The following is a 15,187-nucleotide window of genomic DNA, read 5'->3' as shown; positions in this document are numbered from 1 at the left end:
ACGTATTTTCAAAAAATACAAATAACGTTACTAGAATAACGTTACCAAACGGCTCCTAATATTTTATATTTTAGAACATAATTACATTATCTCCAATATCTCAAATTCAAATGATCATTAGTCATTTCAAATTCAAATAATTAGAAGCACAATCAAATTTTTTTTTAATATGAAGCAAAATCAAAATTGAACAGAAGGTTGAGCCTAGAAGGTTGGTAATAAATTGAAATAATTAAGGGAGTATTTATTATTGTTGTTTAAACAACTACTTTTAGTATTTAAATAATATTACATGTATTTTTATTTTTTATACATTTGTTTACTCACATCTATATTCACAAAGGGAGAGTACGGACCAAGAAACCGGCTTACGGAAACCGATTCGTGGAGGTCGTGCCCAGTTCGGTTTCTCTCTTTCTCGTTGTATTCAAAATCAAAATAGCCTTCCCCACAGTCCAAAATCTTACTGGCAGTTCTCTTCTCCTCTCTGCCCCCAAATTCCCAAAACCCTAAAAAAAAAAAAAAACTTAGCTTGCTGCCATGGATATGCAGCAAGGTGATCTCGATCGAATCTTTTTCTTCGAGCATGCCCGTAAGACCGCCGAGGCTGCCTACGCTAAGGACCCTCTCGATGCCGATGTTCGTTTTTTTTTTTCTGAATAGTCTGTTTGGTTCCTGGGAAACTGTGGGAAATAGATGGAATAGTTTATTTATTTATTTTTTGGATTGCTTATTGTAATTTGGTTGATTATGCAGAACTTGACAAGGTGGGGAGGAGCGCTATTAGAGTTGTCTCAGTTTCAGAACATGGCTGAGTCAAAAAAGATGATTCAAGGTGCTTTATATTTATTTTCTTCTTAATAACTTTGTTTTGAATTTTACTGGTTTACCAAACTATAGCTTCACATAAGATTTTTGGTACTATTGGTTTTATGGTTGATATATGGTTATGGATTCTTCATTGAATGAGTTAGACTTGAAGGCAACCCATGTAGTAGTGTTTTGTTGCAGTTAATATTGGAATGACACTATAAATTTATTGTCAGCATAATTCTTTGCTTCTATTTCATGCAAGTCCACTATGGGTTATTGGGTTTGTTTTGATTAATTTTTGTGATGGGTATCAAAGTTCAGAATTATTTCACAACTGGGTTCAAGATTTATGATTAGGGGTTGGTGTGTTTTTTTGACTTATAGAGGCAATTTCAAAGCTAGAGGAGGCATTGTTGGTTAATCCCAAGAAGCATGATACTCTATGGTGCCTGGGAAATGCTCATACTTCTCAAGCTTTTATGACCCCGGACCAGGATGAGGCAAAGGAGTATTTTGACAAGTCAGCTATCTACTTTCAGCAAGCTCTCGATGAGGTATTTTTTGCAAAATCTCTCAGGGAATTAAGCATATGCTTGTGTATTGTGTTTGTAAATACCGCGCTGTCGTAGATTTATTAACAGTGTAGTTCTGCCTTTTGGTAGGATCCGGGGAATGATCTTTATCGCAAGTCCTTGGAAGTTGCTGCAAAGGTAATATACTCTTTCTTATTCTGGGAAATGTCCGTATGCATTATGTTGTATACTATCATGTAAGTGTTCCAGAAAGAAACTATTTATCTTAAATCTGACCTGTTCAGATTGGTTTGTTAGAAATTATTGCTTTTCTTAGCATGTCCAGGTGTAAAATGAGATGCCATTGATTGTTGCATTAGTAGAGATTTCATTTCTTGGATTACTAAATTTCTCTTGCTTTTAAATGGGTACCCACAACAGTAGCTAATGAAGTATGAGGGCCGGATCACATGGTTTGGTATTCATGACTTTTACCTTGGTGTGGTTTTTATAGTTTTTCAGTTTCAGCCACAAGAGGTTGCACTAGTGGAGATGGAACACACGCTTTAAGTCTTAAAAAAGAATGAATGATGACTTATAATGCTTGAATGTAATGTTAAAAACACTTTTTTTTTTAAGAAGTAATAACAATTTTGTTTAAAGAAAAAGGGCAAAGCGCAAGTACATGGGGAGAATGCAAGATCCATGCAACAAATTAAACCTAAAATTACAAAGATAATGGAATTCCAAAAGAGAAGAACAGTTAAAATCAATAATGAGTTTTAGCCAATCAAACAACGATCTAGGAAAGAGGAATTTTAGTTGAAGCAATAGGGTTTCTGATTCAGGACAACCTAGGCTTCCCACCTTGATTAATCCCATGATTCCTGCATCAGTTTCAATATGTTCAATAATGACCTTGGATTACGTTTCTTCCAAATGCACCATGTAAGACATCGAGGAATAGCATTCCACATGACGGCACTTTGATGGCCCTTGAAGTCACCTGTCAAACAAGCCAGAAGATCTTTCACCAAAGAATGCATGACCCAAGATGCATCAAATAAAGAGAGAACAATAGACCAAAGGTCCCTATCTATATCAGAATTTAGGAGAAGTTAAATAGTATCCCCATCCATTTTGCACATACAATGCCAATCTACAATGATGATCTTTTGCTTTTGAAGATTATCCATGGTAAGAATGACATCCTTCCTGGGAACTTTAGTCTCCTAATGGCTCACCAAGGAAATACCACTCTATGGTCTTCTTGAAAAGCCCCATAGAAGGATTTCACATTAAATCTGTGGTTCTTGTCTCTCCACTTCCCCATATTAAGCCCCCATAACCCTTCTCTTCATAGAATTTCTTTTTGTGGCATAACACCAAAATTATTTTCTCTAAAAGATTTTGGTTGTAGATTCTGAGCCTTCAAATGCCCTCCCAATTAAATTGTGGAATAAATTGTGTTTCTTTCACCTAGTGGAATTTCCTTTCTTCCCTGAAACCAACCCATAGGAACCTGTCTCCTTTCTTTACTGTAAATGATTTGGCCCTTTAGGTCTGTTGGATGGGAGGTTCAGATGTGATTGTTAGGTATGTGGAGGAAAATAAAGGAAGTAGTTTGTGCCTGCTGATGTAGAACCTCAGATTTGGTTAATGTCTTGGACTAGCTCATCCTCATGCAATTTCAGTGAGCTTACAAATATCATGGAGGGAGTGTATGCTCAAAGGAGTACAAGTTGAACTATTTTGTAATTTTTTATGGTAATTCTTGCTTGAGTCCCGTCTTTTTTTTAAAAAAGAAAAAGCTAGAAAACTGTATTGTTGCTTGGCAACAATTGTCTAGGTGCATGTTGTGGGCATAAGAAGAAGGATGTGGCTATATCCTGTCTGTGCATCTTGTTTCATAACCTTGAGGAGCTATCTAGGCTTCTTAATGTTTTGAGTGTTTCGCTAGACAATTATGAGTTATAAATTTTCTATGAAGAAAGTGTCAGTGATGCAACCCAGTTATACAGTGAGTATGCAAAAGGAATCCCTCCCAAGGTTTTGAATTCCATTTTGTTCTGGCCAGAAGGGGCGGAATTTTCTGTTCTGGTGCTTGGACTGGTGCAGCTACCCCCCTCTCCCTAATTCCGTTTCACATCAAATTCTAGCCTGTGCCGGACTGTTCAGCAGTGCTGCCCGAAATTCCATTGTTCCGGCCAAAAATCCTGTTCTGGACTGGAATTTAAGAGAAACTGAGTACATCTTAAAATCTTACTATACCATCATTTGAAGAGAAACTGAGTCTAGCTTTTCTGGAACAGAAACTGCACTGGACATTTTCAGAGTTGGACCAAAGTTCAAATGAGAGAAAAAGAAGCTGAGAGATTCTATGAAAGAGAAAAACTAACTGGAATAGAAAAGAAAGAGATGTTTTAAATATGGGGTTGGGACTTGGGGATTTGGTTACAGATAAGAGAGAAGACAAGATAAGCTAAAGCTGACATGTTTAAAACTTAAAAAAGTGATGATATGAAATGAAAAGAATGAAGAAATAGAATAGTCTGGAACAAGAGTTTGACAGGTTAGAAATAAAAAGATAGATTTTAAAAACCATTAATGAAAATAACTTTGTGGGCCTTAATTTTGGGTTGTCATGGATTTGAATGGTTGGACAAGTTTATTAGTTTTATCATTCATGGGCTATATATATGGTGTGTAATTCCGAAACGGTACACTGGTACCTTGATCTCTCCCAGCTGTCGAAAAAAAAAAACTAGGTCTAAAGGAACATCTATTAAGTCACAAGAAAGATTTGGTGTGGTGAACTTTTTTGACTGACATGTCTTCTTTGTTGAAGCGAATTCTTTAAAATGTTGGCTGTTTATATTTTTCCTTTAATTTATCGTTTATAGAATGCACTTGGTCTCACATATCCATGGTATACTTGTTTTGATGTCAATTTTCAATCCATTTCTAAAAATTTGAATTACTCTACTCTTAGGCTCCTGAATTGCACAAGGAAATCCATGCCCATGGTTTAGCACAACAAGCAATGGGGTCAGCAGGACCTTCTACCTCATCAGGTTCAAAGGTGAGATCCTGAAAGTTAAACTTCTCTTACATTTGCTGTTTCTCTGTTCACTTTGTTGTGGTTTTGTTGTTCTTCTTGTCTTAGTTCTGTTTTACATAATGATAACAAGAATTTAGATTATTAGTCCTGCTCTTGGAATATTGTTGATTTAATTTTTATTGAATGGATTGTATATGGCATCATTCGTTACTTGATTCTCTGCTGCTGACAGATAAATAAATTACAGGGCATTCAATTTGTCTTCCAGTGGTTAAGCTTCAGCCATCCATTGGAATATTAGTTTATAAGCTAGACCAACATCACTTTTAAATTTCTCATCCACAGGCTTGTAGAGTGTCACAGGACAGATTTTCATCCATATTTTCTGCCTTGTGATGGCATTAAACAAACCCTACTTAGTCTCAACCAATAACCCAACACCAATACAAGGAAACCTAGAAACAAGTATTTTTTTGCTAGATAAATAGTGGGGGACAGGGAAGGTAATGTTCAAATCCTAGACATCAATCACCACAAAGGGTGCCTACACAATTGGGCTATAACTTGAACCCAAAAAACCTGGAAACTTTTTGTGTATCAAAACATGCACAACACAAATTATTTTATGATAATTCGATTGTTACAACGGGGGAGGGGGCATTTGAACCTTGAATGTCTTCATTGAGGTGCCAACTAGTTGAGCTACAAGGCTATTGAAATGCACAGCATAAACTATAGCAGAAAACTTGTAAATGTTATTATTTTAGCACAACATTTAAATGATACAGAGGTTTCACTTACGCAAAACACTGACTTGAGATATGTCTTAGTCCAATTCAGCCACCGAGGCTTACAAGCTCATACAAACACGGAATACGCTGCTTTCCCACATAGCACATGCTGTTTTCCCCCTCAGCAGCTTTAAGGATCGAGTGGGAAAACTGTCACAGCACACTCTGTTTCCCCCTCTAGACTTGCTGCACAAATTTGAGGCAGTAATACAACTGCTTGCTTTCTTTAGAGCCTTTTCACGTTGCTAGCACATCAACAAGGTTGTTTTTGACATGCAACTGCTTGGCAATCTCTCTACCATGTTATTGCCACCTGTTTAACACGTTTGCTGCCTGTGTACATGTTTCAGCTCACCACAGGCAATGCAAACCAACCTGACAGCCCAAGTAAATTGCCCGATACTCAGTCTTGGTCCATGCACACCAAGTGGAGGGCTTGACCAATGTCAATGTCATCTCCCAAATTCAGCCACACTGCACATTACATCATCACCACCCATATTCCACCCAGTTGTGCTTTTTCAAGCAAGCCACAACCCAAACTCGTTTTTAACACATGAACCAACATACAACACAGGCTGTCCAACCTTTGTCTTGCACCCAAGTAGCCCACTGAATTCTCATCAACTTGTCCATGGTCAAGCCCATACAAGGCTGCCACGACGCACACTGCACATGTAGTCCACAACACACATAGCCTGTGACCTCCCAGGCCAAGACCTTGGTTCTAACACAATCACGACGACAACATCACGCTGCCAACTTTAGCCAACACAAGTATGCATGCACTAGAATGAGGCTGCACAGCCTGGTGCTGCCCAAAACACCTTGATCAGGCCATGATATGCCTCCTTCATGCCCATGGGTTTGTTTGGTTGGCATAAGTGCAGGTACCACCAGGGTTGGAACTGTGTATAACAGGGGGGCCATGGTCTCTACAAAAAAGTTTATTGTAGGTAAAAATGTGACTCAATGCCATTTTTTACGACCCCCCCAAAACAAAGCATGGCCCCACCTGTCCATGTCCCTTTCAAGCCTCAAATTGATAATTTCCATTTCCAAGTACTTTACTTTTTAGCCATGAACCACTCAATTCTAAAAAAAGTCTCATCTTGGTGCAATTTTTCTAGTCTCGCTCTTCATTGGCTTCCATCCATTTAGTAGTCTCATAGTCACATTCTTATTCAATTACTTTTTTTATTTATTTTAAATAAAGAGTTTTCTTACTTGAAGTTAAGGGAAAATAGTTTTAAATCTAGAGATGTACAAAATTTTCTTTTTGTTTTTATTTATATTACAGTTCAATTTCTATTTATATATCTTGTAGCTTATGATTTTCGTTTTTTTCTTTTTAATTTATTGAGCCAATTGATCATCGTTGATGAATACATTTTCTTGTTATATTGGTATGTTTAGTCATTCAATTATTTAAAGAGGAGTTAAATTTGATGCCAAATGTTTTACTCTTGTAGCATAATGCTACATTGCCACATTAAGGTCAAGATGCCGAGTCTCTTTTTTATGAATATTATTTATACATGTTCATTGTAAACTAGAAAATTTGTGTATACTCAGAAGGATTTAGAAAGATATAATGATCTCATAGTGCTTTGAGTTTTTACTTGAATGGTGATTCAAAATAATAGTTTAGTCTTGGCCCCTCCAAACAAAAAGTTCTGGTTCCGTCCCTGGGTACCACTATATGCAGCCACCCATTTTCAAGGATCAAGTGTCTGACATACAGGTAGGCACAGGCATACTGGCACTTCCTGTCAAGAGAGTTACATACCACACTCACAAATTTTGTGTAATAGTTACAGTAGAAACTGTCTATGACTCTAAGCTATACATTCTGTATCCATGCTGTATGCCTTTAGTTATTGTAAGTACGAAGCTTTTTTATGAGGATACTGTCTTAACATATCTTTTGGTATTTAAGATTTAAACTATATATTGGGATCTATACGGGATGGTTTGGTGAAATGAAGACCAGTTGCCAACCAAATGCAACCTTTTGTCTGACAAGCATGCTTCTTGCACTCATAATTATCAGGATCCTTAATCAGTGTGTTTGTTTGGGATGCTTCTTGAATGCTTCATTATGTGTTTGTTAGAGTGCAGTGCAGTGTAGGTTGCTCAGTTCATAATAGGGTTGTACCCCTTTTGACATTCAATTCTGCATATCCGGTTTTAGATTTCTGTAATGTGTTGATTTCCAATACTTTGCATTATTGTTAATATTCTTGATCAGTTTACACATCTGTAATTCCGGCTTATCTTTTTCCCTTCTATTGCAGACAACTTTAAAGAAAAAGAAGAGCAGTGATCTCAAGTATGACATATTTGGATGGATAATTCTTGCTGTTGGAATTGTTGCATGGGTGGGATTTGCAAAATCCCAGTTACCTCCACCTCCACCTCCACCAAGATGAGTTAGGCATTTGGTTGTCTCAGGCGGAGATTGAACATTTTTCATGAGATTCAAGCTGATTATGTAGAAAATTGAGCATCACATCTGATTCATCGTCCATTAGTTATTTTTTTTTTCACCCTAGTAATGTTTTCTTAGTGCAAGTGATAAATAAGTTTTCTATATGAAATATGGATTTTTCTCCCAATGGCAGCTGCTTTCTGGATGCAATTATTGTTTGTATTGTGATACAACTGTAACTTCTCCATTTTTTCTTGGTTTGTTTCACTGGAGGGAAAATGTTTCAGTGCAAAATGACACTTTCCTGGTGGTTGGTTGTGTAAAAGAAAGAAACCAAGAAAATTTTTAGGTCAAGAAGCAGTTTTTGGTGCAAATGGCAATATACAATTTTTAAGGGATGACTTTTGCATGGTTCCTTTAAATGGCCGCCAGATGGCACGTCTTATGGTTGAAGTAATAATTGTTGCATGGTATAATTGAAGTGATAAATATTGAATGTTTGGAGCAATTTTTTCCAACTCAAAACATGACAATTTATAAGACTAATTCATGTATATTATTTAAAAAGTTACATTACTTATTAAATGGTCTCTTTAATCGTCACAGAATAAGTTAGAATTGGATTTCAAACAAGTTTGGAGCCAAACATTCTTTATGTTGTATAATATGATCAAAGTTTCAATCTTTTGAAACGTATTGGTTGTTTAAACATTGGGTGGTTTTGGTTGATTTTGTTTGGTACAAAATCATATTAAAAAATAAAAAAACTTGAAGAACAATTATTGGACAATTCGTGATGGGTGCCTTCCACAGAAAGTGATAGGTTGCGATATTGAATTGGGAAATAGTCTCTCCAGTAAATTAGGGATAAGGCTACCTATCATACTCTCTCGTTGCTCTTCAAAAATTGATGTTGTGTGTATTGAGTATGACATTTTTAAGTAGGAAGTCCAAAGTTCTTTGAACATTGAGGTATTTAATAATTTGAAAATTCTTACTTTTTAGCCAACCAACCAAGGTAACTCATGATTTTCTTTTCTTTTTTTTTTTTTTTGGTTAAAATGCAAAACTGACCCTCTAACTTTTTTTTCAGATTTCATTTCAGTCCTCTAACTTTACTTTCATTCATTTCAGTCCTCTAAGTTTCAAATTTATTTAATTAAGTCCTTTCTATTAACTTTTGTTAAAATTTTTTGAAAAAAAAATCTGGAAAATATTTTTCAATCATTAATTGAATTTTTTAATTTAAAAAATTTGAAGAAAAATTTATAAAATTGAAAAATTAACCACAACATATAACGGAAGTTGATGAAAAAGTCTTAATTGAATAAACTTGAAAGTTAAAGGACTGAAATGAATAAAACCAAAATTAGAGGACTGAAATGAAATTTGAAGAAACTTAGAAGGTTAATTTTGCATTTTACCATTTTTTTCTATATATTTTTTATTATCATTATTCCACGTTTCTTCATTTAGTCATAGAGATAAATTGTCTTTTTACCAAGCATTGGCACTGGCACCCCTACCTATGTGTTTTGCAATGTTCATGAACTCTTCTCTTGACAATGTATTTTGACTTATTTTCTTTACCTATACTAATTTTGGTCTTTTTTCTATACTCATTTTCACTTATAAAAAAAATCATGGAGCACACCAGAAACGGGCATAAAAAAATGCTCACATTTTTTGAAGACAAGGTTGAAGTGATAGAATCAGTGGTGGTTCTAGCAATTCTTTTTAGGGTGCTCATTATAAAACTTAGATTATATAATTTAATAAAAAATTTTAAATATATCAACATCTCAAAAAAAAAAAAAAAAGCAAATACATTAAGTTTTACAATTTTCTTCTACAAACAAAATTAAAAAGCAAAAAGGGAGATGAGAAATTAAGTGAGAATTGAGAATGTTGAGATGAGAGTAATATAATGTAAAAGGCCCAAAATGATGATAGAGAAAAGAAAAAGAGAGAAAGTGAAATAGAGGAGCGAATGATATATGTTGTGATTGCCAGCCAATCCACTGAGGAGTAGAGCCCATGATGTCAATGACGAGAACTCACGGCCGCAATTTCTTTTTTCGTACCGTTTTTTAGGAAAATGAAATTATGAATTATTTAATTATTTTTTTGGAATGGGTTGAGAGAGTTACAAATCTGAATGATAGAGGTTTTTATTTTGTTTTTGAATGAGCTAGCTTTTATTGAAAATTTCGTTTATTTGTTGTTGTTTGGTCTAATGGTTATATCCAACAATTCATCAAAAATAAATAAATAAATAAATAGAATCCAACAAAGCGTAAAAGCTATGAGCTTTGCAAGTGATCAGCAACGTACACTGTGTATTAATTTATTAGGCATTTAAGCATGTTAGTTATGGTTGAGTGGCAAGCAAAATACCGTTTAGTATTTGCCAATACCAATTAAAAGAATGGTGAGAAGAAAATACAAATTTTAATCTTGAGGAAAATGATTGCCTAGAATCATTTAGTGGCAATCTAATTATATATCCTGTTCAAATGCAAAAAGGTCTTTTCAAATATCTCTTATTAGTTTTCCAAATAGGAGAGGGTGGATAACTAGATATATAATAATAATAATAATAATAATAATATATTAAATATTATTACCTATCTATCTATATCTATATCTATATCTATATCTATATATATATATATATATATATATATATATATATATATATATTAAAATGCCCACTTACTATTTAGAAAAATAACTATAAATATGTGGATTCTATAAACAAGAAAGAGATTAGCAACAGTTAAAATCATCTTCATTTTAGTTTTTATTTAACCTGGTTAAATTGCAAAAATTCAAATGATAGCATTAATATAAGCTTCTATTAAACAATAAATTTTATGGAATTGATAGCATAGATTCAAATCATTATTATAGCAGTTGTTACTAGGACCAATATGTCAAAAATTGATTTGTGCCATAGGTATTAAAAGATCTAGTTAGCATAGGTGTGGGCTTGCATGGTTAGACCCAGTGTCGACTCCATGATTTTTTTTAAGGGGTCAGCAAAAAGAAATATCTTGGGTAAGAAATGAATCTTGTGCTTTACGATAATTTCTAATTACAAAATTATCTATAATATGTACTAGCAAAAGAAAAAAAAAGATAAACTATAAGTTCATTTGACATATTTTTTCTTAATACAATGAACATATTAATTATTTTTATTAAGTGAACTGTAATCATTATTAATTAAAATACTTTTATCTATTAGTTTAGAACAATTAAATGTTTACGTTGTACTATTAATATAAGATTTATATTATAAATTAAACAAATGTGTACAATATTATACAAATTTGTAAAAAATGTACCATACACATTTGTTTAGAAAAATTGTAAATCTTATATCGATAGTACAATTTAAACTAATAATTTTCTATTATTTTATTTCAAATTTGTTAAGATCTAAATAGGTTTTTTTTAGGTTTGAGATGAACAAATTTCACTTTTGTTGTTGGGCCTTTTTTTTTTGTGCGTGTGTTTAAAAAGACTAAAATATTTTTAAGAAGATTATATTTAAACTTATTTTAATTGGATTTAAAAAAAAAAGGATTAGAGTATTCAAATTTTCATTTTAAGAGGGACAAATAAAAAAAAAATTATATAAAAAAATGCCAACTCAAGTGGTTTATTTGAACCCTAAACTCTACATAAAGCCGCCCCTGGCCTAGACCTCATAAACCCTCTCTTTCATTTATTAATAGGGCCTTGGTTGATTGCTTTTCCAGGCTAGATCAGTAAGAGAAAGTCATAAAAATTCAATTAAAAAAATGATAATAATCATCACGATTCTTAAGAAATTTAAGTAAAATATGTAGTAGTTAATTATCACACTTATGAAAGAGTTAATAATTACACACTTACAATAAAATAAAAAATTTCGTGTACAGCACGGATCAGCAACAGCTAGTGTTTCAATATAAAAACAAAATACGAAATCAGCAAATACCAACCCATTAAACTACATTTTAAGTTTTTAACCCATATGCAGTTATGCACTCAACATTCATGACAGGTTGTATGCACTTTACCAACCAAATCACGTTGGTGAGGTCAAAGTTTAAAATTAATGGCTTCTTACTTTCAATCCAGGGACGGAACGAGGATTCAAATTTAAGAAGGATCGAAGTTCTTTGTTCAACGATTTTTAAAAATTGGAATATCAATACTAAAAGTTGACAAAGTTGCATTATTAGCATTAATTTATTAATTATTATTTGTATTTTTTCTTTTGAAAAAAATTTAATAATAGGATTTTATAATCAAGAGTTTTGTAAGTTAATTGACATGTCTTAATATTTTTAAGGTCTAACTAATGTGTGAATAAAACGATCAATATGTGGCATATGAGTTGTCTCTATGACTGTGAGGGTGGAGTCAATTGAGAGGGGCATAGAGCTCTCAAGTGAGACGGAGAAATTGGGTAAATTTTATTAGGTTTTTGTGATTTTTTTTTTTGCTAGGATTTATTATTGATTTATTGTTATTGTTTTTGCTTAGACCAAATTTATAATTTGTCCAAAGATTTTTCTTATTATTTGGATATGAGCATTATCATTTTATAGATTTTTCTTGTTGTCTATTTGTTGGATTTCTTGGGTCAATTTGTAAATTTTTTGGGGAAGGGAACCAAGTATATAAATTTAAGAGCCAGAATTAAAAGTCTTTTTGTTACGTACTAGTATTTTTTTTTTCAAAGGTTGAGAAGGGGGGGGGGGGGGGGCGGGGGGGGGGCCCCCCTCAGCCCTTGAGTAGTTCCGTCCCTGTTTCAATCACTAAAAAGAATATAGAATTCGATGAATCATTCTCGCCCACCAGTTTACAGCTATTTTTTACCTTTTAAAATCATTCTCCTTAGTTTTAAAATCATGATCCTGAAGACTGTATATATACCCTCAATATTTAATTCTTGGATTGCAAATTCTAATGATTTTTCATAACATATACTTTTTGTTTTTTTGGATAGGATTATATTTTAAAATTATGATGTTTTCTTTATAATGATTGTTTTTTTATCATTAGTTCAAGACATCAATTGATTTTTTTTTTGTACGTGTAGGAAAATATTGGACCACATGTCTTTTATTTGACAATAAAATACTTTATCCGTCGAGCTTTTTTAAAAAAAAAAAAAATTATGAATTGACCATTTTCCTTTTGATATTTTTTATGAAATGGTCAACACTACATAAAAGAAGTAGCCCGTGGGATGCACAGGTTAGATAAGAATTATATATAAATTATTATTATTATTTTTTTATTGATATCAATAGAATTGAATGATAAAAAAAAAATAGTAAAGATATATGAAGAAAATTATCTTAGTCAAGAGATGGAAGCTTATTTTGCAAGATTTTTAAACCAATATATGTTAAATGATTAAAAATCATTCAAAGTTAACAATACAATTTCTTTTAAAACTCGTAAAACTTTGATAATAAAATTTTAATTGAAGTAGTATTTAATTTTTTTTAATTTCTATAATAGAGTTTCAATTAGAATAAACTATCTTAATAATTATTGAGTCACAAGATACAAGCATGATGTGACCATGATTATTAAAAATATAGTAGATGAATAAAATGATTTAAAATAAACAACAATTTTTTAAAAAACATGTTAATACTTTTGGCAACATGATTTTAATTTGAAAAATTAAATACCTTTATAACTTCAATATACTTATTCTCAGCCATATATGAAAGCACGTTGTATATTGGTATTGTGAGGACTAAAAAAGAAAGCCCAAGTCCACTTAGAATAGTGGCTCCCAGTCCTTCAAACCAAACTCAATACAATGAATTTTTAAGAGAGTGGACTTCCGAATCAATTGCAATGCTTTGAAAATCACAAGCATAAGACCAATAGAACCGAGGCAATCAACATGAATGAAAAAAATGACAATTCAGTATAAACTCTTCTTCAGGCAGGTTTGAGGATAGATCTCTCATTAATAAGTAAGGATTATCTTTGTCACAGAGTGATCCTTTGTTCTCTCTCTCTTTATGTCTTTTTTCTTGGAAAATATTCATCCCTTCTTTCTAGAATGTTCCTCTCCTTGTATAGTCTCTTCCATTGCATCTCAACCCTCCATCTGTATGTCTCAGGGGAACAATTTAGATGTTTGTCCCATCAGGACCCTTCTAGAGGTGGTAGAAAGAGCTGTGAGCTATGAAGTCACTGTTCAGGTGTCATTTCCTCATTAATGCAGCCAGCTAAGTTGTTGCAGAGCATTGAATGCGAATGTGGAAGGTGTCTCCCTTAGGAAACTTCCTTCCTCCACCCCTACATGTCTTGTACTCTTCATTTGTCATTTACTCCCTTACCTTAGGCTTTTTGAGGTACCGGCTGCCATTTGGTCTCTTTGTCCTCCTTAGGTAAGTGAGATCCTCGAGATTTGGTTTTGTTTTTATGCTTGGGCTAGCAAGTTCATCTTCGAGGACGGTACCTTAGTCCTCAGCCCTCCCATAGGTATTAAATACAACAACAATAACAATATTCCAGAAAATGCTTAATTTCCACCATATTAGCTTTATTTTCCATTATGGTTCGTTTGGGAAGAGGGAAATGAATGAAAAGAATATTTTTATAATATTATTTTCCTTCTCTTGTTGGGGGAGTTTTAATGGAGGAAATGAAAAGTCTACTTTCTTATTCAGTTATTTGGGGGGTTTAAGTGTGAGATAATGGAATGGGTAGTAAGGAACACTCATTCTTCTCTATTTTCTCAAAATTTCAAATTTTCATTCCCACCAAAATTGGAAGTAATTAGAATTAGATTTAATGAATTTTTTATTATTAAAACTCCCAAAATGGCTCTATATATTCAACAATTTATTTTAAAATAGGGGTTTAATAGTAATATTTTCACAATATTCTATTTTTTATTCCCTTTATGTTACTCTCAAATAAGGTTAATTATTTATCTTATATTCCTTTCAATTCCTTTATTTTAAAATATCCAATCAAGATTACTTAATTCCATTGCATTGATTTATTTTATATTCATTTCCATTACTTAAATACATTTCATTTCATTCTATTAATTTCCATTCTTTTATGATCATTGCATTCTATTCTTTTATAAACTCTCATACGAAGGCTTATTCACGAAAAACATTTATCATTAACATGCGTTTTCCTCCAAAGCAAATGGAGAGTAAAGTTATTGTAACATGTAAGATGTCATTTAAAACAAAATCATTAATGGAAAACATTTTTTACATTTTTAGTAGGTGGTCGTCTGCTTTTTTTTTTTTTTTTTTTAATGGGAATATTATGAATTTAATTAAGAACAAGAATGAGCATATGCATCATGGAGAAGAACTCATTCAATGAAACAAGTCTCTTCAATTCAAACAAAAAGACCAACAATGCCTAAAACATGTTTAGCTAACAAATAGACTAGCTTATTATTCCCTTTTCGAAGAACATGAGAGATTTTGATCCTTTTAACATCCTAAATGGAATTACAAATGTTGGTTGTCCACAGTGATGTACATCAAAATCCACATTATGTGTATATATTGTACATTTTGAT

At 32.8% G+C, this 15,187-nt stretch overlaps 1 protein-coding gene and 1 long non-coding RNA gene across 2 annotated transcripts; both read left to right on the top strand.

Annotated features, from left to right (window-relative positions):
- Positions 1-309: 309 nt before the first annotated feature.
- On the top strand, positions 310-8,030 carry LOC142622573 (mitochondrial import receptor subunit TOM20). The gene is made up of 6 exons (XM_075796086.1): positions 310-639; positions 757-835; positions 1,198-1,367; positions 1,476-1,523; positions 4,318-4,407; positions 7,475-8,030. The coding sequence occupies exons 1-6, from the start codon at positions 541-543 to the stop codon at positions 7,607-7,609; spliced, it is 621 nt and encodes a 206-aa protein (XP_075652201.1). The 5' UTR covers positions 310-540; the 3' UTR covers positions 7,610-8,030.
- LOC142622574 (uncharacterized) lies at positions 1,712-1,970 on the top strand. The gene is made up of 2 exons (XR_012841926.1): positions 1,712-1,826; positions 1,878-1,970. It is a non-coding gene; the product is annotated as an uncharacterized LOC142622574 (long non-coding RNA).
- Positions 8,031-15,187: the final 7,157 nt, after the last annotated feature.

The sequence above is a fragment of the Castanea sativa genome, chromosome 1 (assembly GCF_040712315.1).
Source record: "Castanea sativa cultivar Marrone di Chiusa Pesio chromosome 1, ASM4071231v1".
In the NCBI taxonomy this organism is placed as follows: domain Eukaryota; kingdom Viridiplantae; phylum Streptophyta; class Magnoliopsida; order Fagales; family Fagaceae; genus Castanea; species Castanea sativa.
The sequence above is the reverse complement of the archived record's forward strand: the minus strand, read 5'-3'. Positions and strand labels throughout refer to the sequence as shown.

Excerpts from the sequence above, each read along its gene's own strand:
- LOC142622573 (XM_075796086.1), top strand. The coding sequence starts at position 541 with ATGGATATGCAGCAAGGTGATCTCGATCGAATCTTTTTCTTCGAGCAT. Across the intron at positions 1,368-1,475 it reads TTCAGCAAGCTCTCGATGAG|GATCCGGGGAATGATCTTTA; the intron begins GTATTTTTTGCA and ends GCCTTTTGGTAG. Across the intron at positions 4,408-7,474 it reads CTACCTCATCAGGTTCAAAG|ACAACTTTAAAGAAAAAGAA; the intron begins GTGAGATCCTGA and ends CTTCTATTGCAG.